At 36.6% G+C, this 23,793-nt stretch overlaps 2 protein-coding genes across 3 annotated transcripts; one reads left to right on the top strand and one right to left on the bottom strand.

Moving 5' to 3' along the window:
- Positions 1 to 498: 498 nt before the first annotated feature.
- LOC116015024 lies at positions 499 to 13,343 on the bottom strand. 2 transcript variants are annotated; one of them, XM_031255006.1, is made up of 3 exons: positions 13,134 to 13,343; positions 10,342 to 10,416; positions 499 to 1,301 (listed from the first exon to the last, which is right to left on the bottom strand). In XM_031255006.1, exons 2-3 carry the CDS (start codon positions 10,408 to 10,410, stop codon positions 717 to 719), a joined length of 654 nt encoding a protein of 217 aa, XP_031110866.1. In that variant the 5' UTR covers positions 10,411 to 10,416; positions 13,134 to 13,343; the 3' UTR covers positions 499 to 716. The 2 variants fall into 2 exon arrangements, with proteins under 2 accessions (XP_031110866.1, XP_031110867.1); XM_031255007.1 differs by having other exon boundaries at positions 499 to 1,298; positions 13,134 to 13,341.
- Positions 13,344 to 18,011: 4,668 nt separating this feature from the next.
- On the top strand, positions 18,012 to 21,780 carry LOC116016052. The gene is made up of 4 exons (XM_031256216.1): positions 18,012 to 18,198; positions 20,280 to 20,548; positions 20,668 to 20,919; positions 21,070 to 21,780. The coding sequence occupies exons 1-4, from the start codon at positions 18,012 to 18,014 to the stop codon at positions 21,778 to 21,780; spliced, it is 1,419 nt and encodes a 472-aa protein (XP_031112076.1).
- The last annotated feature ends 2,013 nt before the right edge of the window (positions 21,781 to 23,793 follow it).

Below are 23,793 nucleotides of genomic sequence, written 5' to 3'. Positions count from 1 at the left end.
ATTCTATACTCCATATTCACAATTTGAAACCTCCACATATTTCAGGGCTGCTAGAACTCTGTTAACTCTACTACAGATTCACACATTCATAACTCTACATTCACAAATTCTATACTCCATATTCACAATTTGAAACCTCCACATTCACACATTTCAAGACTATATGTTTAGTAATTTTTTTTTAAAAAAATAGTAAAACGGTGTTGTATTGGACCCAGGTCCACCTTGCAAGGTGGACCTGGGTCCACGGCATAATTTGCCAAAAAAATTAACCTATTTTGACAGTTCTAATTAGCATATTGCAAGCTTGATAATAAAGTTAGCGATGATTTATATATTTTGTGTGTTGGTGACTTGGGGTGTGACATTGTTTCTCATTGCTTGAATTTTCCCTGCACACATCCTGTCAGATTTTCATAAATATTTGCCAGATAAAAGAAACCAAAAAAAAAAAAAAAAAAAAAAAACATGTTTAACACTGCAGGATATCCCACAGAATAAATCTAAATCCAGGGTAAGAAAATTTTATCAAGACATGCTATCTAGCTTGTACACAATTACTTGTCACGACAAGAGAAAAAGGTGAAGACAATAAAAGTGTTAAAGCTCTTGTATGAATGATATACATACATACATACTATACAGATTTTTGGAGAAACACATCTGTAATCAAGAATTATATATGTTCAGTTGAAAAGTGAAAACCACAAGTACTTCTAAAACCTAGCCCAACAGCGTGTACATTTTGCCTCACAATCCCCCTTGCAATCAACATTGTAACCCAACACCTTGGGGTTGCGAAGGAGGAGGTTTCTTAGGGTTTTACCTTCAATCCCCCATTGTTTCGACAAAACTTGCACATTGTTCTTCAGTTCATCCTCAAGGCCACATCCAAGTACCTCGGGAAACTTCTTAAGAACTTTGCAGAGATCATCATCAGTGAGGTTCAAACTCCTTAGGTAATCTAATATTTCGTTCACGGTTTCAAGTTGTGGCACCTCCTTCTTCCGTTCCTCGTACCAATACGGAGTGTGAATATAGCCAAATGCTTTTCCTAGTATTTTGTCTTCTTCCTCCACACTAAACTTGAACGAAGACAGAGCTTGCCTGCAAGAGTCCCACATTTTCTTTTCCTCGTCATTTAACACCAGATTATCAATCTGAGCAGTTGAATGTAGCTTCCATTTCTTGGATGTAGATATACAGAACCGAGTATCGGAGATGTGATTCACAGGAACAATGCATGAGGGTTTTACACACCCGGGTGTGCTTGCAGCTGTTGTGCCAGCCAAATCATGCTGCTAGATACAGCAAACCAGAAATCAAAACTCTTAGCAAATCAAGCTTAAAATGCTCATTCTATCCTATATTTTAATCTAGGAAGTTGTCAAGACAGCAAACAATAAAAAATCAATGCGAGTGTAGGCAGTACACTTGCCTTCACATTCATATTTCAATGTACTGAATACTGTGCATTTGTGAAATGAAGTGCATTTTCAACATTGTACAACTCTTGTTTCAAAATCTTAAATTGAATCACATATGTCAATCTGGTTTCTTTCTTTTCACAGCCACTCCTTTTAGTTTGGTTTACCTCCAAACTCAACATTGTTAGTCATGCCTCGCATTCCAATTATTCTCTTTTGCCTTTTTTGTTTATTTAACAAATGGCATTGTGAAGTGTTACAGACAATTTCATCCTACCACTCTTGAAAATTGTGACTTCTAATCCATTACAATTCAACTAATCACTTACATTGAGGGGAACTGCCAATTCTTTAGGGATAACTTACAAATTCTAAGGCACAGAATTGTTATTTATAGGCTTATTGGTGGAAAGAACCCAAACCTTTGTACTGTGACAGTTATATCCAAAATTCCAAACCTTTAAAACTGAGTTAATGACCGATTTGGTCCCTTGACTATAGCGAAATTACCGATTTGATCATCAACTATACTCCTTGTTGGTCCCGGTTATAAAGGTGTGAGTCTAGAAGGGGGGATTCAATAGACTCACAAGGAATTTTGAAAACTTTTTACAAGAACAAACCTCTGTGAAGATTGAACTTGATCAAAGATAAATGCAGCGGATAAATAAGGTCAGTGTTGCAAAAGTCGCGCCCAAGCGGCGCCCGGCCGTGTCGAGGAAGGCCTAAATCGGCCTCCTCCGCGGCCGGGCGCCTAGGCGGCCGACTAGGCGCCGCCTAGCCCGCCTAGACCGCCGGCCGACTAGGCGCCGCCTAGGCAGGCCTAGGCCAACGGCCGGCTTTTTTTTTTTTTTTTTTTTTTTTAAATCTTAAACATTTAAACTATTAATGTTATAATGTATTAACTAATACTCTAATAGTCTAATAAGTAATAACTAATAAGTAATAACTTAATAAAATAATAAGTAATATCTAAATTAAACTAATACGTAATGCACTAATAATTAATGAATAATAACTAATAACTTAATAAGTATAAACTATTTAACTATTAAAGTGTAAAGACTTAAAATATTAAACACTTTCAATTATTAACACTTAAAATATTTTTTTAAATTTTTTTTTAAATTAAAAAATTAAAAAAAAAAAAAAAAAAAAAAACTAGTCGCCCCAAGGCGCCTAGCGATTTTTGCAACCTTGAATAAGGTTATGACGGATTTTAAGATCACTTTGCATGAGTCTTTATTTTATGAAAAATTAGGTTTGAGTATGGTATGCAATGCAGTACGTAAAATAAAAGAGAGAAGTTTTTATAATGGTTCGGCTGTTAGCGAAGCCTACTCCACAGTCTTCAGTCTTCGTGTCTTCAATCTTCAGATCTTCAAGTCTTCGGCTTGAGGTCTTTGCCTCGAAGTCTTGCTTGGAATGATAGAAAATTACTCTTGAACTGTAAGAACTTCGCCTAACAACTTCTGGACAAGGATTCGTCCTTCTAATAAACAAAAAGACAAAGTAAAGGATTTGGGGGTCTCCTCGGGTCTTTGGTATCATCAAAATCAATGGTTTGGGGTTCCTAACAATTTCTCCCTTTTTGATGATGCCAACACCTATACTCGAACCATTTGGCTATTTGTATCCAAGAAAGGACTTTTATTATCATAGCCGAATAGTGGAGTTTAACAATTCATAAACGAGGAGTAAGAATACTAGATAATACACACACGCATGAACCCCACAAACTTGTCTTTTATTTCATCAAAATATGCAAACATTACAAAATATAGCAATTGAAAATAATGGAGGACTGAAAATCATATTTTATCCTCGTCTTTGCTGGTCTTCTTCTTGTTCAGTCTTTCCAATTTTTCAGCTTCCAATAGATCAAGCATGTCATTGATCTCTTTTCTAGCTTTAAGCACATCCAGACCTTCAATCTTGTACGAATATTTCTTGTTGATATTAAGCATGAGATAGTTTTGACTTGCTCCGCCAAGATTGTTTCCTAAGATGATTCGCCACTTCCACCATTTGATCAGTTCCGGTGCAGTCATTCCATCCAGGAAGCTTTGTCCAGTTGCAGTCATGATCTGTATAATTCCTTTCATCTTGAAATCATCTTCGGCATTGATCTGTATGTTGTTTGCATTTTCGAGCTCTTGCATGAATTTTTCAAAAAATCTTTGTCCTTCTTGTTGCTTCTGGAAGATCTCTTCATCTTTCTTCCTTTTCTCAAAGATTCGTTCATTTTGATTCTTTATGTATTCGACTCTGTCCTTTGGCGATTTGTCTTTCCAGAAGAGTGGAATGTTGTACTCTTTGTACCATTTTCCACTCCCTTCCTCATATGGGACATAGTTGAGCAATCGTCCATCACGTGCTCGTGTGGTCTGCCCCTTCGGCTTTTTGGCACTAGGACCTTAGGAGGACTTTCCTTCTGTTCGTTTTGGGGCAGCTTTAAGAGCTAAGAATTCCTCTTTGGTTTGTTCACCACTCCCTGGTCCATGTAGTCTGTGTGTTCTTCGGCTTGAGCATCAACATTTTCAATCAACTCCTCTTGAGCTAGTTGCTGAGCCAATGCAGCATCAGCATTAACTTGAAGAGTTACTTCTTCATATGATATCACAATTTCTTGGGATGTTTCGGGAACACAGACTGGAACTTCCTCGTTATTGGAGGGAATTTCCTCAATATGAAGAGTAGATGAAAGGAATCTTAGATGTTGAAAATCAAACCTTGCAAGTAATAGTTCTGCCACTAGAGGGTGACCTCTTCCAATGATCATGCTTCGAATAAAGTCAGGCACTTCTTTGTAAGGAGCACGTCCTTATCCAGCATCTTCCCCCTCAGAATCTTCTTCAATCCAGGTAGAGCCTCTCAATGCTCCGTAGGGTTGAGTTCGGCCCTTCCATTCTTCGGCCTTATACTTCCACAGTCTTCAGTGATCATATCAATCCAGGTGGAGCCTCTCAATAACCAAAATTGAAGAAGATTCTGGGGGAGAAGATGCTGGACAAGGACGTGCTCCTTACAAAGAAGTGCCTGACTTTATTCGAAGCATGATCATTGGAAGAGTACATCCTCAAGTGGCAGAACTATTACTTGCAACGTTTGATTTTCAACATCTGAGATTTCTTTCACAACCTCTACTCTTCGTATTGAGGAAGCTCCAGTCTGTGTTCCCGAAACATCCCAAGAAATTGTGATATCATATGAAGAAGTAACTCGTCAAGTTAATGTTGATGCTGCATTGGCTCAACAACTAGGTCACGAGGAGTAAATTGAAAATGTTGATGCTCAAGCCGAAGAACACACAGATATGCCTTCACACGAAGAGATTCTCCGTCGGGAACTCACCAGGGTCTATAATTGGCAGGAATGGCGCATGTCTAGCTTGCGAGTTATTGGCGAGACAATCAGCGAAACGGCCGAGGAAGAAGAATGGGCATTAAATTGTATGGGGACGAGATCTGTCTTCAAGGCCACCCGACCAGAAGAGATTGATAGAGTCTTTGCTGAAAAACTGAAAGGACGAACCGTCCGATTTAGAAAGACTGTGGATCTAAACATTGGCTATCGAACCCCTCGAGAACGCCAAATGGTTTAAGATATGCAAATTGCCAAGATTCACAATATCTCAAGGGCTCAATCTGAGATAAGAGATCAGTGTCCAGGAGTTGGACCGAGTCATCAGCCCGAAGACACAACAGTTGTTGCCGAGGACGAATTTCTCTTAGAACTTGGTTACAAGTGTAGAGATGATTCAACCCCTCGAGGAAAGAAGGATGACGAGGACAATAATGATGATCCTTCAGGAAATCCCATCCCTCCCCCTACAGATGCAACAAGAAATAATAACTCCGGTAACTCTCCGGACTCTTCAAGCTCACACAACTCGGATGACAAACATGATGGCAAAGAAACAAGTGAAAATCAGCCTCATGCTGAAAAGGAAGATAGTCTGAAGACTGGAAATACTGAGATTGTGGATCAGGATGAAACTCAAGGAGATGAGAATCAAAACACAAATGCCATTGACGCCGAATCATTGGAAAATACTATCGTGCTAAGTCAGAGTTTAGCCCAAAACGAAGACATGGAAGCGTCTCACGGTGCGAATCAAGACGACTTAACGCTTCTGATTGATGAAAATATGATTACATCCTCCTTGAATCTAGTTGATGTTGAAGTGAAGATGCACGCTGACTACACTCAAGATGAAAACATGGAAGCGTTTTGCAGTGCTAGTCACAAGGATTCTCCCTTACGGAGAGAGGTGAGCGAAGACAACCCAGTTGACATTACTGTTCATCATGATCTCGCCTTGGTACAAGGTGAAAATCTGGAAGCACCTCCAAGTGAGAGTCATGCTGATTCGGCCGAAGCCCCAAGCCGATCAACTGAGGTAATTGTTGATACTGTCTCTGCCTTTTCTTCTTTGATGACTGCTATACTGGGCATAGTAAAGACTCAGGACACTCTCAATGAGTCCATTGCTAAGATCAAAAAAGATATAAAGAAGCAGAAGAAGAAGGCATCTAAGTCCCCTGATAATGCCAGGATCACTGCTCTTGAGCAAAAGATTGACAGAGCTTTCTCCAAGAACTTGATTTCACCTGGATCCTTACAAAAGTCATTGGCCGAAATCAAGAAAGTTCAACATGATTTGGTCACGAAACATGCGTTCATCAAGGAACGACTCGATCTCTCCTGCATGAAGCTAGAATATGTCACTGGCAATCAGAATCAAATGGGTACTTATCTATCTGAATACGAATGGACTCTTAAGAAGCATCAAGTGTGCGTCAATCGTCTGAGTGACAAGATCGATTGTTTAATCGAGGTGAATGATGCCAACAAGGGGGAAAAGAGCACATGTAAAGCGATTATGATCCAAAGCATTGACAAAACTGATGGTCATGGACCAGGGAGTGGTGAACAAACCAAAGAGGAATTCTTAGCTCTTAAAGTTGCCCCAAAACGAACAGATGGAAAGTCCTCCTAAGGTCCTAGTGCCAAAAAGCCGAAGGGGCAGACCACACGAGCACGTGATGGACGATTGCTCAACTATGTCCCATATGAGGAAGGGAGTGGAAAATGGTACAAAGAGTACAACATTCCACTCTTCTGGAAAGACAAATCGCCAAAGGACAGAGTCGAATACATAAAGAATCAAAATGAACGAATCTTTGAGAAAAGGAAGAAAGATAAAGAGATCTTCCAGAAGCAACAAGAAGGACAAAGATTTTTTGAAAAATTCATACAAGAGCTCGAAAATGCAAACAACATACAGATCAATGACGAAGATGATTTCAAGATGAAAGGAATTATACAGATCATGACTGCAACTGGACAAAGCTTCCTGGATGGAATGACTGCACCGGAACTGATCAAATGGTGGAAGTGGCGAATCATCTTAGGAAACAATCTTGGCGGAGCAAGTCAAAACTATCTCATGCTTAATATCAACAAGAAATATTCGTACAAGATTGAAGGTCTGGATGTGCTTAAAGCTAGAAAAGAGATCAATGACATGCTTGATCTATTGGAAGCTGAAAAATTGGAAAGACTGAACAAGAAGAAGACCAGCAAAGACGAGGATAAAATATGATTTTCAGTCCTCCATTATTTTCAATTGCTATATTTTGTAATGTTTGCATATTTTGATGAAATAAAAGACAAGTTTGTGGGGTTCATGCGTGTGTGTATTATCTAGTATTCTTACTCCTCGTTTATGAATTGTTAAACTCCACTATTCGGCTATGATAATAAAAGTCCTTTCTTGGATACAAATAGCCAAATGGTTCGAGTATAGGTGTTGGCATCATCAAAAAGGGAGAAATTGTTAGGAACCCCAAACCATTGATTTTGATGATACCAAAGACCCGAGGAGACCCCCAAATCCTTTACTTTGTCTTTTTGTTTATTAGAAGGACGAATCCTTGTCCAGAAGTTGTTAGGCGAAGTTCTTACAGTTCAAGAGTAATTTTCTATCATTCCAAGCAAGACTTCGAGGCAAAGACCTCAAGCCGAAGACTTGAAGATCTGAAGATTGAAGACACGAAGACTGAAGACTGAAGACTATGAAAGTATAAAGCCAAAGAATGGAAGGGCCGAACTCTTGAAGACCGAACAATAAAAAATGATTGATTCGAGGAGATGATAGGAGAATGATAAAGTCTACAAGCTAAAGAAGGAATTGTACGGATTGAAACAAGCACCGAGGGCTTGGTATGACACGTTATCCTGTTTCTTTATCAATTGTGATTTCACAAAGGGACAAGTGGATAAAACGTTATTCAGAATCAAGGATGGAGACTACATTTTATTAGTCCAAATCTATGTGGACGATATTATTTTTGGCAGTACCGATCCTAATCTTTGTGAGAAATTCTCTAAACTCATGTGTTCAAAGGTTTTAAGGAAAATACCTTGACTGGCAGCTCTATGTCTCACACCATTTTGAGGAGAGTACACCATCCTATATATATGGTTTAGAGGACATATGGTATGGTCACAGGTTTCCATATACCACTACCTCAAAATCCTAGCTTCCAACTTTCCTAATATGCAGAATACCATATTTGATGAATATACCTTATAACACTCTCCCTCAAGTTGGAGCGAAGATATTAATCATGCCAAACTTGTTACAATGGTGGAAGTACGCCTCTGGGAATATCCATTGTTCCCACTGTGAGGATGGCCGGAAGTGTGCCCTTGGGAATTGCCACCATTCCCATTGTGAGGATGACGACTAACAAGGGCACTACTAGGTGGGATGGGAACTCCGGGTATATTGGATTGCTCGAATCAAATCAAGCGAGGGAAGACATCAGCTAGGGTAGGGATTTTAGAGTTACTAAGAATTGCACCTAGCTGTGTCAAACTCAGAAGGAAGACCTGCCAAAAAACTCATAACAGCCAATTGTTCTCGTTGCTTTTGTTGCTCTTTAACGTCAGCAGTGAATGACATGAGTTTATTAAGGGCCTTATATGTTCTCTTAAATTTCATAAAGTAAGCAGTGAGAGACAAATTGTGCTTCTCGACACGATAAAAAGACTTGCAAACATCATACATACAAGTGATATTCCCCTTCCCAGAGTACAAGTATTCCAAATAATCCATCAAATCTTTAACAAAAGAACAATGACTAATGAACCCAAGAATACTCTCATCTATAGAATTACGGATTTGTAAGAACAAACGTGCATCATCCCGCACCCAATTAGCATCTTCTTTTGTCTCAGTGAGGTGGTCTTTCTATCCAAACTAATGAGATAAAGCTTAATGACCTGAGACCACTCTAAGTAATTAGAATCATTAAGCTTACTGTCCGTTATTTTGGAATTCACAGGAACAATATCAGTTACAACAATCGACTTATTCTCAGCCATACCCACCAAAAATTGAGCCGAAACAGATCAGAAAACAGTCAAAAGAAGTAACTGGAGGGCGTACGAGACAACCTGATTGAAGAACCACAATAACCGAAGCAACGCTGGTCAAACCAAGACCAGATCCGAGATCCCTGGAGCAAGGCGAGCTCGGAGACGTCGGCTGGGAAATTTTCCGGTGGCCGGATGAGGCGCACGCGCCGGCGCGTGGCGGAGGAGGTGCAGCGGTGCGATGGCACGTGAGGCGTACGCGCGGGGCAGAATGGCGGCGAACTTGGCAGTCTGGGTCGCCGACGGCCGGCGAACGTTCCTAGGTGGGCGGTGACGACAGTGGAACGAAAAAAAATTTTTTATGGTAAAGGCTCTGATACCATGTTCAAAGGTTTTAAGGAAAATTCCTTGACTGGCAGTTCTATGTCTCACACCCTTTTGAGGAGAGTACACCATCCTATATATATGGTTTAGAGGACATATGGTATGGTCACAGGTTTCCATATACCACTACCTCAAAACCCTAGCTTCCAACTTTCCTAATATGCAGGATACCATATTTGATGAATATACCTTATAACATCATGCAAGGAAAGTTTGAAATGAGCATGATGAGAGAATTGAATTATTTTCTTGGTCTACAAGTTAAGCAAGAGCGTGATGGCATAGGCTAATAGCGGAGGACGAAATTGGGTAAGATTTTCAAAATTGAGACTTAATTTTGGTAAGGATGATAGTCGAGGACCAAATCAGTAATTTCGCTATAGTCAAGGGACCAAATCGGTCATTAACTCTTTAAAACTTAATGAAAAATAAGTCAAACCTTTGTGTTTTCTGACAACTATATCCAATTTTGCATAACAATTATATTAAAACCTTGAAATTAGACCAATTAATATCCAACATTTGTACTATAACAATTATAATTTTCAATCCAAGAAAATATCCAATCTAACCCGGATTTCTTGAGTTTCCACACAAATTCTTCAAAAAATTACAAGATAAAATCATTTTTTTAAAGTATAATGTATCAAAATATATACTTAATAAAACTAAAAGTTCAAATTAAACTGTTAAAAAAATTTACATTTATAAAAGCATGTTCAAATATTATAAGCAACCAATTAATACTTAAATTAAGAGAATTGAATTATTTTTTGGGTTATATACTACAATTCGGTATAATTGTCACAAAACACAAAGGTTTTGGATTTTTTTCACCGAGTTTTAAAGGTCGAGATATAATTGTCACAAAGCACAAAGGTTTGGATTTTTTCAGCCAATAACCCTTATTCAAATACTAATTCAATTAAAAAAATAAATTTTAATTTCAATTTTTTTCACTTGTCAACAACAAAAACAAATTATAATTATTAAAAAAGAAAAAAACTTGGAGTAGATCCAATAGTCCAATACCTTAAGAACTAATAATACACGGTATAGTTGGAAAATGAGTTAAGTTGAAATTCAAATTAAAAAATGAAAGGAAATATAACAGAACTAAGAAGTAAAAGGAAATCAGACTCACAGAAAAAGGGCAAAAGCTTGCTGTAGGATTAAATGTCAACAAAGGAGAAGCCAGTAATTTTCCAAGCATCCCTGACTGTATAAAGATACGTATTAGTTGCATTTAATAGAAGCTACTATTATGATTGGGTCTCAAACAAGTACAAAAAGAAGCCAAAGTGTGATGACTGTTGAATTAGCATGTTATGCCAGATGAAACTATTAAAATTTAAAAATAAAAAAAAGATTACCAAAATGAAAATTTTAGGACTATGGAAACATCTAAGTATTCAGATAAATGTCAACTTTACTAGAAGATAAAATCATTAAAAAGAAGATAGGTAGCTGCACAAGCAATCTTTACTAGAAGATAAAATCATTAAAAAGAAGATAGGTAGCTGCACAAGCAATCAATAGGAGGCTAAAACCTCAAAATGTTATATGGCCCTCCCTCCACCGAAATAAAATAATATCAGCATAAAAACTCCATGCACTTGTACTCTGACATGATGTAAACAGAGAGGTCTGTAATGCAGATATCCGCATATCGCCACCCAATATTGATAATTTCACAGCATATTAAAGAAAGCACGCTCTTAGCTCATTTAGAGCAAGGCATGATAACGTCACCTTCAGATTAAAGGAAAAATGCAATCATCCACACAACATTAATCTCCCCCTTATGCCATTCTTTATCACAATTTCATTTGGGTCTAAGAATTAAACTCTAAAGTCTAAATATTGACAGTATTCTCTTGAAGAAATATAACCTAACTAATATTGTTTTGTAAGATTAGGAACAAATGCAGTCCTTGATCCAACAGCAATTTATATTACTCAACTTAAAGGTGCTAAAAATCAAATTTGGTGACTCTAAAATTTGGAATGACTTTAAGGTTCCAACAAATGCCCAAGTACAGCTAAGCAATGACCTTATTACATGACAGAAGAAAAAGCATGGATCCAAATAAGTAAGCAGTTCAGAAAATGCTGATGTGGAAAAGTGCAATATGGTGGCGATTCCTCTATTTCGATCAGTAAAATCAATTTCCAGGCAGGTCCCTCTTCATTTAAGATTGAGTACTTGAATTGACTATTTACATAACAAAATTTATTTATATATTTATTTTTTCAGAGAAAGTAAATGGTTAGTAAATGTCCAATAGTTTTCACCGATTTTCCATTTGGAAAACACTTGGCACTCAAGGCAACAACCAATATCATTTTTGTTGGAAACAAATTCCACTTTTGTTTTTTAGTTTTTATCATTCCCTTGTGTCAGAGATAGGGTTTGTGCTGCCAAGGCAGATGACTGGATGAGTTCAATGCTGTTCTTCACAATAAAACCTGGTTGTTGGTTCCTTACTGGTCTCACATAGTCACATGAACATTGAGTTGGCTGCAAGTGGGGCTTCCAAACTAAACTGATGTGTAATGGTTCTTTGGAGCACTGTATAGTCATTCTGATCACTAAGGGGTTTAACCAGCAACTGGTTATCAATTTTATTAACACTTCCAGTCCGGTGGTCTACTGGTAACTGTATGATTGGCCATATCTCTTGGTTCACCTTGAGGATGGTCTTTTCATCAGCTAAATCCCTAAATGCCAAAAATGCATTCCTACATGGGATCCTAGCTAAGGTTTCCTGATCATGTTTGTAAGTAATATAAGGTGATTTATAGAATCTCACTATCACTATTCCAGTTATTGAATTGCAATTGAGAGTGTTTGCCAGAATATTAGCAGGCCTTGCACCTCTCATATGTTTACAGTCGAGCATATTCTACAGCACAGCATTGAACTATTTGGCAGTGTCTGCTTCTCTAGCATTCCACTAGTGAGTAACTTAATGCTTTTACTAGTGACGATAAGTAGTATTAGGCACTTTATAGTCTTATAAATCAGTCACTTCATGCATGGTTTGCACATTTTAGTTCTCCAGCTAGTTGCGGTTACCTGGACCATAATTGTAGTTATCTAGACTGCTCTCCTTGTAGGCATTTATGTATAAATACTATGTACCTCCTGTAAATATTAAGTTCAACAAATTTTATCTGGCAAAAATACATTTTAAACCTTGACATTGTCAACAAGGGAAGTGGATGCTATTTTGGAAAGTGGAAAGAATACCCAACTAAGCCACAAAAAGAGTTCATGTACTCCCTATTTCTACTCCATCACATTTACTTCCTAACGTGGCAATTGATGATTAGTTATTTTCATCCGGTCCAATGAAAATGTCAACATCTAAATTTTGTGAGAGGGAGTAAAAGTTGAGAGTAGAATTTGAGAGCGGTAGTATTTTCCCCACAAAAATGGCAATGACAGAACCCTTTTGGCTTTTTCCAACCTTATAAAGGGAAGCTTTCTCATGTTCTGGGTTCAAGATTTGGCTTAAAACAGTAAGCTATTTCCCTTTTCAGGCAATAGGCCTGGGTTAGAATACCATTTCCCATCCCAGGAAAAATGAAAGCTTCCTGCATAAAATTAAGCCGAAGGCTTCTATTCTCAACTTCCTCAAAACCCAAAGGGCATATGCCTCATTCTACCCTACCTTAACTGAGGCCAATTTCGATATCAGCAATATACCCAAAACCACACCCAAAGAAATCAAAAGAGGAGAACAGTTCTTCGGAGACTGATTAAATTCACCAGAAGATACATAAACGAAACAAATGGGCACAAAACCAACACACATATAAAACATTTTTTTTTTTAAATAGAGCTTAGCAATTAATGATTCGTCAAATTATGCCTGATAAATGTAAAGAGAAGCTCCTGATGAAATAAAATTAAAAAACAAACAATTATACCTGATATTACTGTATAGAGAAGAAGCAGAAGAGAGGGACAACAGGTAGAATGTTTATGCTTCTTTAGTATCAATGAGCTAAACTTCAAATTATTGAAAGATTGAAGTTAAAACTGAAGCGGTAAGAGAGGGGATTGGGATGTGTGGTGCCAATCTGAGGGAACGGAGGGTCGCAAGGAAACCACGTCCCTTCGCTGCACTTGACAGCCGTGTTTTCTTTCCCGTTGATTTTACTTCAATGTTTTTGTTCTTAATTCTCTGTTATTAAAAGAGAAAATTACACTTTTGATCCTATAACTATTGAGGTTGTATTAATTTCAGTACACGATTTTAAAACCTAACAATTTTGTCCTATAACTATGTAATTTTTAACACATTTAGTCCACCTGACCAAATCACCGGTCAAATGTTGCCGGAAAGAACGTAAACCTTTTAAAATTATTTATTCATGGGGCAAAATGGTCGTTTTATGTTTGAAATTGCTCTCCTTCTCCCCGGTCAACGACGATAAGCTTGAAAGATTAGAGTTCGCCCGCGTCCGGCGAGTACGAGAAACTAATTGTCTTCCCGCCCCTGAGGCGCTCTCCTTTCTCGAAGATAAGGTCAACGGTGGTGGGGTGGGGGTTTTTTGGATGAGTTCTGTTGGAGTTATCCGGCGGCGGCGAAGGTGGAGAATTTCTTGTCTATGAATCTTGTGCCGTCGGGCATTCTTGATTCTCTGGCGCCGTTGTAAAAATCCCGGCGGTTATCGGCATCGCCGGAGGTGGTGAACTCCTTGTCGTCCATGAACCCGGCGTCCTCGGGCATTCTTGATTTTCCGCCACCATTTTAGTACTCCTGGTTATTACCACTTCGGTAGCAGTGAACTCCTTGTCGCCGTTGTAGAAGTGGCGGTTATCGGCGGTGGCGGAGGCCATGAACTTAGTGTTCTCTGGGACAGTGACATAGGAAATAGGCTAGGGTTATAGTTGTTGACTGTGGTGGCAGACGGAGGAAGCTATCCTAGACTTCAAGAATCTATGCATCGTCTAACATATTCCTTATTTAAACTTAAATCTTGTTAGAATAGGTTTGTTGTACCCGTTGGCATTTAGCTTCTAACCGGTGAGTGGTAGGTTGTATGATATGTAGAAGACTTGCATGATATGTAAAAGACTACTATAATAGGAGAATGGAGACAAGAAGAAAGGGAAGAATCTTATTCATCATACATGTGTGTTTACAAGAGGGAAACCATATTGTCCGTAAGGACAGCCTAGGTGGTAAGAGTGCTCTACCTACAACCGAGAGGTCGGAGGTTCAATCCGAGCCGATCAGCTATGGGTAACCTAGGCTGGTTTACCTCCTTGTGGTCCTTTGCCGGCTAGGGTCACAGGGCGAGGAGAAAACCTCGTTAAAAGAAGAGGGAAACCATACTTATATAACTACTAATTACGATGACCGTTACAACGGTTACACAATAATTAGTTAAAAACTTGCTAGGAAAACCCTGTGGGAAAAACCTAGATAATAAAAGAGTACAAGTTACATGAATGGTGTACTCGAATATTTTCATGCCTCGTTAAAAACAAAACTTCACTAGGAAAACCACGTGGAAAAAACCTAGTTGAAGAAAAGAATACATGATATTTATAAATTCATATATAGTCCTGGTTGCCTCATTAAAACCTTACACTAAGAAATTCATATATAGTCCTAAACCTAGTTGAAGAAAAGAGTACATGATATTTATAAATCCATATATAGTCCTGGTTGCCTCATTAAAACCTTACACTAAGAAAACCCAACAGGAAAAAACTTAGTTAAGGGAAAATAGTACAACTATAACTTGTTGCGTCTAATCTTCAGGACTTGCAAGAGTTGGTGGTCTTTTGGACCAATAATTTATGTATATGTTGTTGCTCCCCCTGAAGACAACAACTTTCCTGATTGCCTCGTTAAAAACCTTAACTTAAGAAAACCCAGCGGGAAAAACTTAGTTAAGGAAAAATGAGTACAATCATAAGCCTTCAGGGTATAATCCTCAGGATTTCGAGGTTCGTCTATTTAAGTATTTATTTGCAACCTTTTTTCCCGTTTATTATATCATACTCGTGCCTCGTTAAAAACCACACTAGAAAAACCCAATGGGAAAAATCTAGTGAGGAAAAGAGTACATAGTATATAGGTTGCAAAAGAATACAGTTGTTGGTCCTTTTAGGACCCAATCTTCAGGATTGATTTAAGTAAATGTAGTCCGTATCTCCCCCTGAAGATAATAATCTTCAATTTCTACATTGCTTAAAGTAGAATAACTGTTTCAAAAGGATCATAGAGGAGATGATATGACAATCTTCAGGATTGTTACTATAAGTTAATATTTTATACAACGATTCTCATAACTCTTCTGGAGCTTATGTGGGTTGAATATAACCAATATTCCTTAACCATACCAGTTAAAATACACTTTTATTGTCCTCCCATAAGTTAGTGGCGGTAGAACACACATAACTAGTTTGGAATGGAGATCAATAGGAGTCAATACCAAGTGATCAATGAGAAACACACATTGGTTTATCGCATAATTTTACAAGAGGATATTTAGAGCACTAAGAGTTATAAATGATTTCATTATAAGGACGTCAGTCCTTATACGATCACGGAACTTCTGGTTTTCCCGTAGTGTTCCAAAAATAATGAAATAATGGACTTCAGGTCCCGAAATGTCCTCAGTATCATTTTTTATTTTAAACGGTTCCTTATCTTCTTCGAGAGATATAACTGTTAGTGTGATAAGTCAATCATACTTATCCATATGAAATGCATTAAAGACATCTTTTGAAAAATAGACTGATTGATCTATATGATGTTCAAGAAAATACTTGATCTGCAGATCGAGATAATACTTAGTTTTCCAAGTCCTTTATGTCTAAAATTCATCTTTAGATCATGAACTAATAGCATGAAGCTCTTTATGATGTTTATAACACCAACATAGGCTCAGATAGTAAATAATACGATTTGTAGCCCATCAACCAGTACTAACGATATATTTACATTTTCCTGCTTCAGGAGGAAATTGCTTTTACTATTTTAAGTAAAGCCTTTGTAATTCAACAACAAATATGTTGTAATGTTAAATTATAAATCCATCAAGGATCAAATTTAGTAATTCTATGCTCATTTACAATTCAATAAAGAACACTTATGGTACATATTATCCCTTCTAAATGAGGGTAATAACTCCATTCGTAATCCTTTAACGAATTCGTAGTGACACATAATTCCTTCTTCAAAAGGAGAATAACTTAGTCAATTATGACCTGTGCTAAGGTCATATAAAGACCATATCGTCCAATGACCTTATTGTTATGTGGTCATGACGTTTGTTACTTGCATATCTAAGTCTATAATGCCAATTATCTTTGTATAGCAGAACTACATGTTATCATACATGGGAGATTTGATTAAAATCAATCAAGGGTATCTGCGTGAACCCATGTGCTACAAAACACTCGCTATTATTGTTTTCATTTCTCTTTCTTACAAACATCCATTTATAACCAGCATGGTTAACATTCAATGGTGTACGTTTTATCAAGAGAATCTATTTTAATGAGTTAAGCTATGCCTTAATTGCTTCTTTAAATATTAAATAATGAGGATGGTTCTGGCACCTCACCTGGATCCAGTTTATTTAAATGAGCAATTATATAGGCGTTTGTTGTCGACAACTATATAATTTTCTCCCAAATTCATGATAATTTAATCAGATCGTTGAAATTTCCCAAGTATTAAGATCTGATTGTTCTGCATCCCTAATGTTATGTTTGTTTGGTGCACCTTACTAGGGTTTTTGTCTCCTGGACAGATGTTTTTAGGACATAATTCTTTTTAAGGCAAAAGTGACGACAATGCTTTTTGCTAGTATTATGTTTCATATCTCTTAAATCGATAAATCTCCTATGCGTCAAGGAGTATCGAGATAAACATATTTGGTCCAATTTGGGGATTATGTATGGGACCTTGTCACTTTTCTTTCTGATCAACATGATCAGTGTTTATATATACGTTATAGCTATATATGTTTGGCAGATTTTGCTAATATCTCAATAGATTATCTACTGAACTTCTGGTTCAGTTTTACCGGTACGTGGATTATAATGAAGATCATTCTATTTCATGGTTTTCTCGGCATTAAAATTCGGATATATCTCCCCCTAATGCCGAGAAACAGATCTTTAGTATGCAGTCAGCGTATCTATTGGTTCTTTATCATGGGCTTTATGTAAATAGAAGGAGTTTTATAACCTTATATATAATCCATAAAGATATGCAAATGGCGGTGATATAAGAATTGGACTGCATACTAAGAATATGAACGCAGAATGCACTACTACAAAAATACCTTTTTACGTCGATTATTTTGGACATACGACGTCAGTTATTTTCCGACGTAGTTCTAGTAGACGTTATAAATAAATTATACGACGTCGGTTTTTTAAAAAATAAAAAAACCGATGTCGTATGTAATTTTTTTAAAAAAATATATAGAGATACGATGTCGGTTTTTCCAAAGAACCGATGTCGTATCTCTATTTAAAAAAAAAAAATAGATACGACATCGGTTTTATATAAAAACCGACGTTGTATCAATTTTTAATTAAAAAAATAGAAACTGTAAATTAATAAAAACTGTAAACAGTAAATTAAAAACGGATAACGGCATATCTAATATCCCATCCAGATGTAAATTAATAAGATATCAATTTTTAATACCTAAGTAATTACAACAACTACCAAATGACTTCATATATAATAATAATAATAATAATAATAATAATAATAATAATAATAATAATAATAATAATAATAATAAGAAAGAAGAAGAAGAAGATGCATGTACCTGAAGGAGACGACCGGAGGGAGCTCACGCCGTAGTCAGGTTCGCTGCTCTATTGGAGATGGTCTGGAGGCCGCCGTAGACGTTGCTGCGGTGTTCGTTGTTCAATGTCGCTGTTCGGTGCTCTTGGCGGCAGATCTGCCACTCGCCGATGGTCTGGAGGCTCGCTGTTTGTTGTGGACAGGTGAGTAATTAAATTGGATGAAAGGTCATCCTAGAACAAAGGAAGAAGCTAAAAGCAGCAGGTGTGATAGGGAGCACGTACTATGGATGCCATTGACAGGGCTTTGGTATGGTAGGTAGCGGCATTGGCATTTGGCACTGAAGTCGGAAGTGGGCTTGGAGCCGTTGGCTGGAAGGTTATTGGGAATGGCTCTGGACTAAGAGTCAGCGAAGTGGCTTTATGGTGGTGAAGGGATGAAGAGAAGTCTGAAATGTGTTATTAAATAAAATAAAAAAAGACTTATGGCGTCGGTTCTGGGGAGAACCGACGCCGTATGTCTTTAATTTTTTATTAATAAATTATTTATCACATACGACGTCGGTTCTCCTTAGAACCGACGTCGTATGTATTTATGTTTTTTTTATAAATTTATTTAGAGCATACGACATCGGTTCTGGGGAGAACCGACTTCGTATGTATTTACATTTTTTTAATAAATTTATTTAGAACATACGACGTCGGTTCTAGGAAAACCGACGTCGTATGTCTTTAATTTTTTTTTAACATATGACGTCGATTTTTGCCAAGAACCGACATCGTAAATAATATATATTACTTTTACTTTATTTAATTGACATATAACGTCGGTTTGTCAAAAACAGACATTAATTAGGCGACGTAGTATCATTTTTTTGTAGTAGTGATGGGAAATAGTTTACACGTACTAGGTTGATGGGGGATTTGATATTGATATGCAGTGAGGTACATTTGAATTAAAATATATCAAGTATGATGTCCCCAAAAATATCAATACTTGTGTGAGGGGTATCATAACATTTTGGCACACCAAATGATAATCATAAGTACGGTATGATTCTTTAAAAGTGTCAAAATAGATTTAATAAAACTAAAGCAATGAGTATCAAATGATATATTGTATAAGAGGATATGGATAATTTGGTTTGACCCAGATGCATACAACATCGAGATAATTTATATGAATTTTTAGTCACAAATTTTTAATTTCTTATTCCTCTTATTACCAAAATGATCTTACTGATGATCATTCATATTGGGATGAACTATCACCATTGAGAGATAGTGATTCTAAGTGAGAGAGGAAGAGTCTATCACTTCTGGAATAGATACAAATGATAAGGTATTTTTAGGAATTGTTTTTGTCATAAAAATCAATTGACATAATGTCTCTAAAAGAAAGAATTCTGAAGATTCAACATCTCAAGTAAATCCATTTGCAAGTATTGAACCATTGAATTTTGAAAGTCATCCTGAAAAAGCTCAAAGAGTTGAAATCAATGAGAAGTTTGATATTCAAGTATTAGAACGTGATCCGGGATTGTGACTACCAATATGGAAGTGCCCCATTGAGAAGCATGATGAAGTTAGGAGAGCTTATATCAAGGCCGACCCATATCAATGTTTGCTTTCAAAGTATCCAAAATCGGGAAAAAAGCATCCTCGTAGTTTTCAAGCATCTTGGTTTAAGTTATTCCCTTCTTGGTTAGAATATTCTCCTAGTAAAGATGCAGCATTTTGTCTACCATGTTGTTTGTTTCATACTCAAGATGGGCTTTCCGGATTGGATGCGTTTACTATCAATGGGTTTAGATCTTGGAAGAAAGTTAGAGATGGAAAAAATTGCTCATTTTTAGCACATATTGGGAAAGATCTCACCTCCCCTCACCGAAATGCCGAGAAAGCTTGTGCAGATCTCATGAACCAACAATCACACATTGCACAACATATTGAGAAATTCACATCTTAAGAAATAGCAGAGAATAGACTTCGTTTGAGAACTTCAATTGAGGCAATGAGATGGCTTGCATTTCTGGGATGTTCTTTTAGAGGTCATGATGAGTCAATAACATCAACGAACCGTGGAAACGTTTTTGAGCTATTGAGTATTATTGCCTCTTTTAATGATGAAGTAACAAAAGTTCTTGATAAAGCTCCACGAAATGCATCATATACATCACCAACAATACAAAAGAAAATTTTGCAAGTGTTGGCAACTAAAGTAAAAAGTGCTATTATCCAATAAGAAATTGGTGATGCAAAATTTTGTATCATTGTTGATGAAGCTCGAGATGAATCAAAGAAGGAACAAATGTCAATTGTCTTGAGATTTGTAAATAGAGATGGTTTTATACAAGAACGTTTCTTTGGAGTTGTTCATGTTAGCGACACTATGGCATCAACATTGAAAGAATCTATCTTTTCTATCTTATCTCGACATAATCTTGATGTTCAAAATATTCGGGGACAAGGTTATGATGGTGCAAGTAACATGTGTGGAGAATGGAATGGATTGAAACCTTTAATCTTGGATGAATGTCCTTATGCTTATTATGTTTATTGTTTTGCACACCGATTGCAATTGGCATTAGTAGCTTCATCAAAGGAAGTCATCTCTGTCCATCAATTTTTCACCAAGTTGAACTCTATTAGTAATGTTGTTTGGGCATTAAGCGCAATGACAAGTTGAAAGTTGCACATGCCTCAAATATTGCTCATTTGCTTAGTATTGATGAGCTTGAAAGTGTGAGGGGTCTTAATCAAATTGGTTCTTTACAAAAGTCGGGTGATACTCGTTGGAGTTCTCATTTGAAATCTATTTCAAGTTTGATGAGAATGTATAGTGCAACATGTGAAGTTTTACTTAATATTGTTGAAGATGGAACTACACATGCTCACCGTGGAGATGTCGATGCAGCTTATGAGGTATTAACTTCTTTTGAGTTTGTATTCATTATGCATCTCATGAGAAAAATTTTGGAGATTTCTAATATGCTTTGCCAAGCTTTGCAACTTCAATCTCAAGAAATATTGAACGCAATGCATCTTGTGTCATTTACTAAATTGCTTATTCAGAATTTAAGAGATAGTGGATGGGATGAATTAGTTGCAAGTGTGAAGTCTTTTTGTGAAACTGTCAACATAACTGTGCCAGACTTTGATGCTCAATATATTGCAAGAAGAGGTAGGGCTAGGCATCAACAAGATGAATTAACAATTGGACATCATTACAAATTTGATATTTTCAATTCCGTGATTGATTCTCAGTTGCAAGAGTTGAGCAATAGATTTGATGATAAAGCAATGGAGTTAATTATTCTCAATTCATCATTAGATCCAAAAGAGATGCGTATATCATTTAAAGTTGATGATGTTTGCAAGTTGGTAGAGAAGTTTTATCCTCAAGACTTTGAAGATTATGATATTTTACAATTGAGAACACAACTTGAACATTTTGAACATGTGCAACAACTTCCTGATTTCAGAAGACTAGAAAGTATTTCTGATCTATGCCAATGGTTGGTGAAAACTAGAAAATCGAACATATATCCTCTTGTGTTCAGAGTAGTAACTCTCATTCTCACACTTCCAGTATCTATATCTACTACAGAACGATCTTTTTTTGCCATGAATATAGTAAAGACTACACTTCGTAACAAGATGGAAGATGAATTTCTTAATTATTGTTTGCTAGTATACATTGAAAAACAAATTGCAAAACAATTTAGTATAGATTCAATTATAGATGATTTTCGTGACATGCAAGAGAGACGTTCTAAATTTTAGTAGATTTGTAATATAATGATGTATTTTGGAATATGTTAAATGAATATTAATGTATTTTATTATTCTCTCTCAATTTGTGATTGGTCCCCCGCACCAACAAATCCTGGCTCTGCCCCTGGCTATAATGTGTGTGTGTGTGTACACACACACACACACACACACACACACACATATATATATATATATATATTAGTTTTTCCAAACCTAGCCTACTCCACTCTTCTCCTTAAACTCCAAGGAAATTTGCACTAGACCCTTTAGTACAAGAAGATTCCTCAAGCCTTGAAACACAAAGCCAGTCTTGAGTGTCTAGGTTTTTGAACTCCTCAAGAGTTTATTTCGCCTCTTTCTACTTCTACTGGGTAGAGATATCAAGATTTTCAACAAATAATTGTTGAATCTCCAGCACATAGACATGGCTCTTGGATCTTCACTGTTCGTCAGCCAAAGTCTCGATTGAATATAGCTTTGTAGGTTAGTTTCTATATCACATTAGTCGCTTGATAAAACACTTGAAAGCTTTTGAACACTTGTATAGTTTTTACTTAATTGACCGGCTCTTTCATTTGTTTGGGGTTGAAGGTATTTATAAGCATTTTGAAATGATTCCATTAGAGGAACACCCATTTAAACGTCTTTTAACCATTGGGTGATGACCAATGGATAATTCGAGAGATTAACTTTTGTGTCAGATTTTCCAATCATTGGACTACCTTTATTATCTGAACTTACTTTTTGTTTTGCTCTTTTGTCTAGGCTTTTAAAGAAAAATCTCCATCGAGATGTGTACCTAGGACTCCTTTAACCTTAGTCATATTTTCTCTTAAAGCTTGTTTGTTTAAGGTTTCGAACTGTTTGCTCAGAGGATGTTTCAAATAGTTCTTTCGAATAGTTAACTCTTGCCATTTGAGTTAATGATTCAAAACTTAAAGCTTATAACCTTTCGGTTACAAATAGTTGTTCTTACTAAAATCTTTCTTACAATCCCCTTAAATTCGGTAACGTAGGTCCTTCCACTACTCTTCGATCTTTGCAACCTTCTAGTTTTGTACTCTTCGACTCTTTATCTCAAACTCTTTTGGCCTTCAACTTCGATCTTCAAAGATTTTTTTCTAACTATTCAAGTTATAGTTTAGACTATTCAAATTGAGCAAATAGAGCTCCTAAGTCTAAGATGTAAAAAGAATTGAGGACTAAAATTTCCTAACTTTTGATATCATCAAAATCTAAATTACAGTATTCCTAACAATATATTCTTGTATATGAGAATGAGTGGCTATTATAACCTTACCGTCCTTCATCACCTTAAAAACTGATTCATTAGGATAAACACTTCTTTAAATGTGATATAATCTCTCTACTCCACTCTTCTCATATCGTCCACGGGGAAATCACTAATAAATTGGTATCCCCACACAATTTACAAGTGAGATCCCAACAAGTGCTTTCCTCACTAAGTAAAAAATCTGTGCTCATGCATGTTTTCACTTTTCACACTAAACAAAAGGTATGCTACTCTTCTTCTATCTACCCACGATAGAGATCTACAATGTTTCGACACAAAGGTTGAAAGAATCCTCCAATTAAGCAACTTAAGAAACTAGATCTTCAAATGAGCACTCGCAAAATCTCTTAAAAAAACTTGATGATGGCGTATGTAGTTTTTTGAATGCTTAATCAAATATCTTTAATTTGTTACTCATTGCATATTCTTCTTTTCTTTTGTTTGAATATTCCATTTATTTATAGTAAAATTTTAAATTTGTCTATTGGAGAGAAACAAATTTAAATCACCCACTTGGCAATAAAATAATCTACTTAGATTTGACAAGTGTAGATGTCATCCAATAAGTGCTTACAACTTGTCCTTAAAATATTGATTTTTGAGACTTTCAAGGCCTGTTTATAGAAAATGCAACTATCTGCATCTTCGATAATGTACCAACACTCCAAAAGTAGTAAGGATCTATCAATGAATGTTACGTTGGTTGAGATGTCCAGTTGCTTATTGTC

This window comes from Ipomoea triloba, chromosome 4 (assembly GCF_003576645.1).
Source record: "Ipomoea triloba cultivar NCNSP0323 chromosome 4, ASM357664v1".
In the NCBI taxonomy this organism is placed as follows: domain Eukaryota; kingdom Viridiplantae; phylum Streptophyta; class Magnoliopsida; order Solanales; family Convolvulaceae; genus Ipomoea; species Ipomoea triloba.
This window is presented reverse-complemented; position numbering and strand designations above follow the sequence as displayed.

Coding starts and splice junctions, on each gene's coding strand:
- LOC116015024 (XM_031255006.1), bottom strand. CDS start 10,410: ATGCTTGGAAAATTACTGGCTTCTCCTTTGTTGACATTTAATCCTACA. Junction 1,302..10,341: donor CAAGCTTTTGCCCTTTTTCT/GTGAGTCTGATT, acceptor TGCTGTATCTAG/CAGCATGATTTGGCTGGCAC.
- LOC116016052 (XM_031256216.1), top strand. CDS start 18,012: ATGTACCTGAAGGAGACGACCGGAGGGAGCTCACGCCGTAGTCAGGTT. Junction 18,199..20,279: donor TCGCTGTTTGTTGTGGACAG/GTGAGTAATTAA, acceptor TTGTTGATGAAG/CTCGAGATGAATCAAAGAAG. Junction 20,549..20,667: donor AATGTCCTTATGCTTATTAT/GTTTATTGTTTT, acceptor TTGGGCATTAAG/CGCAATGACAAGTTGAAAGT.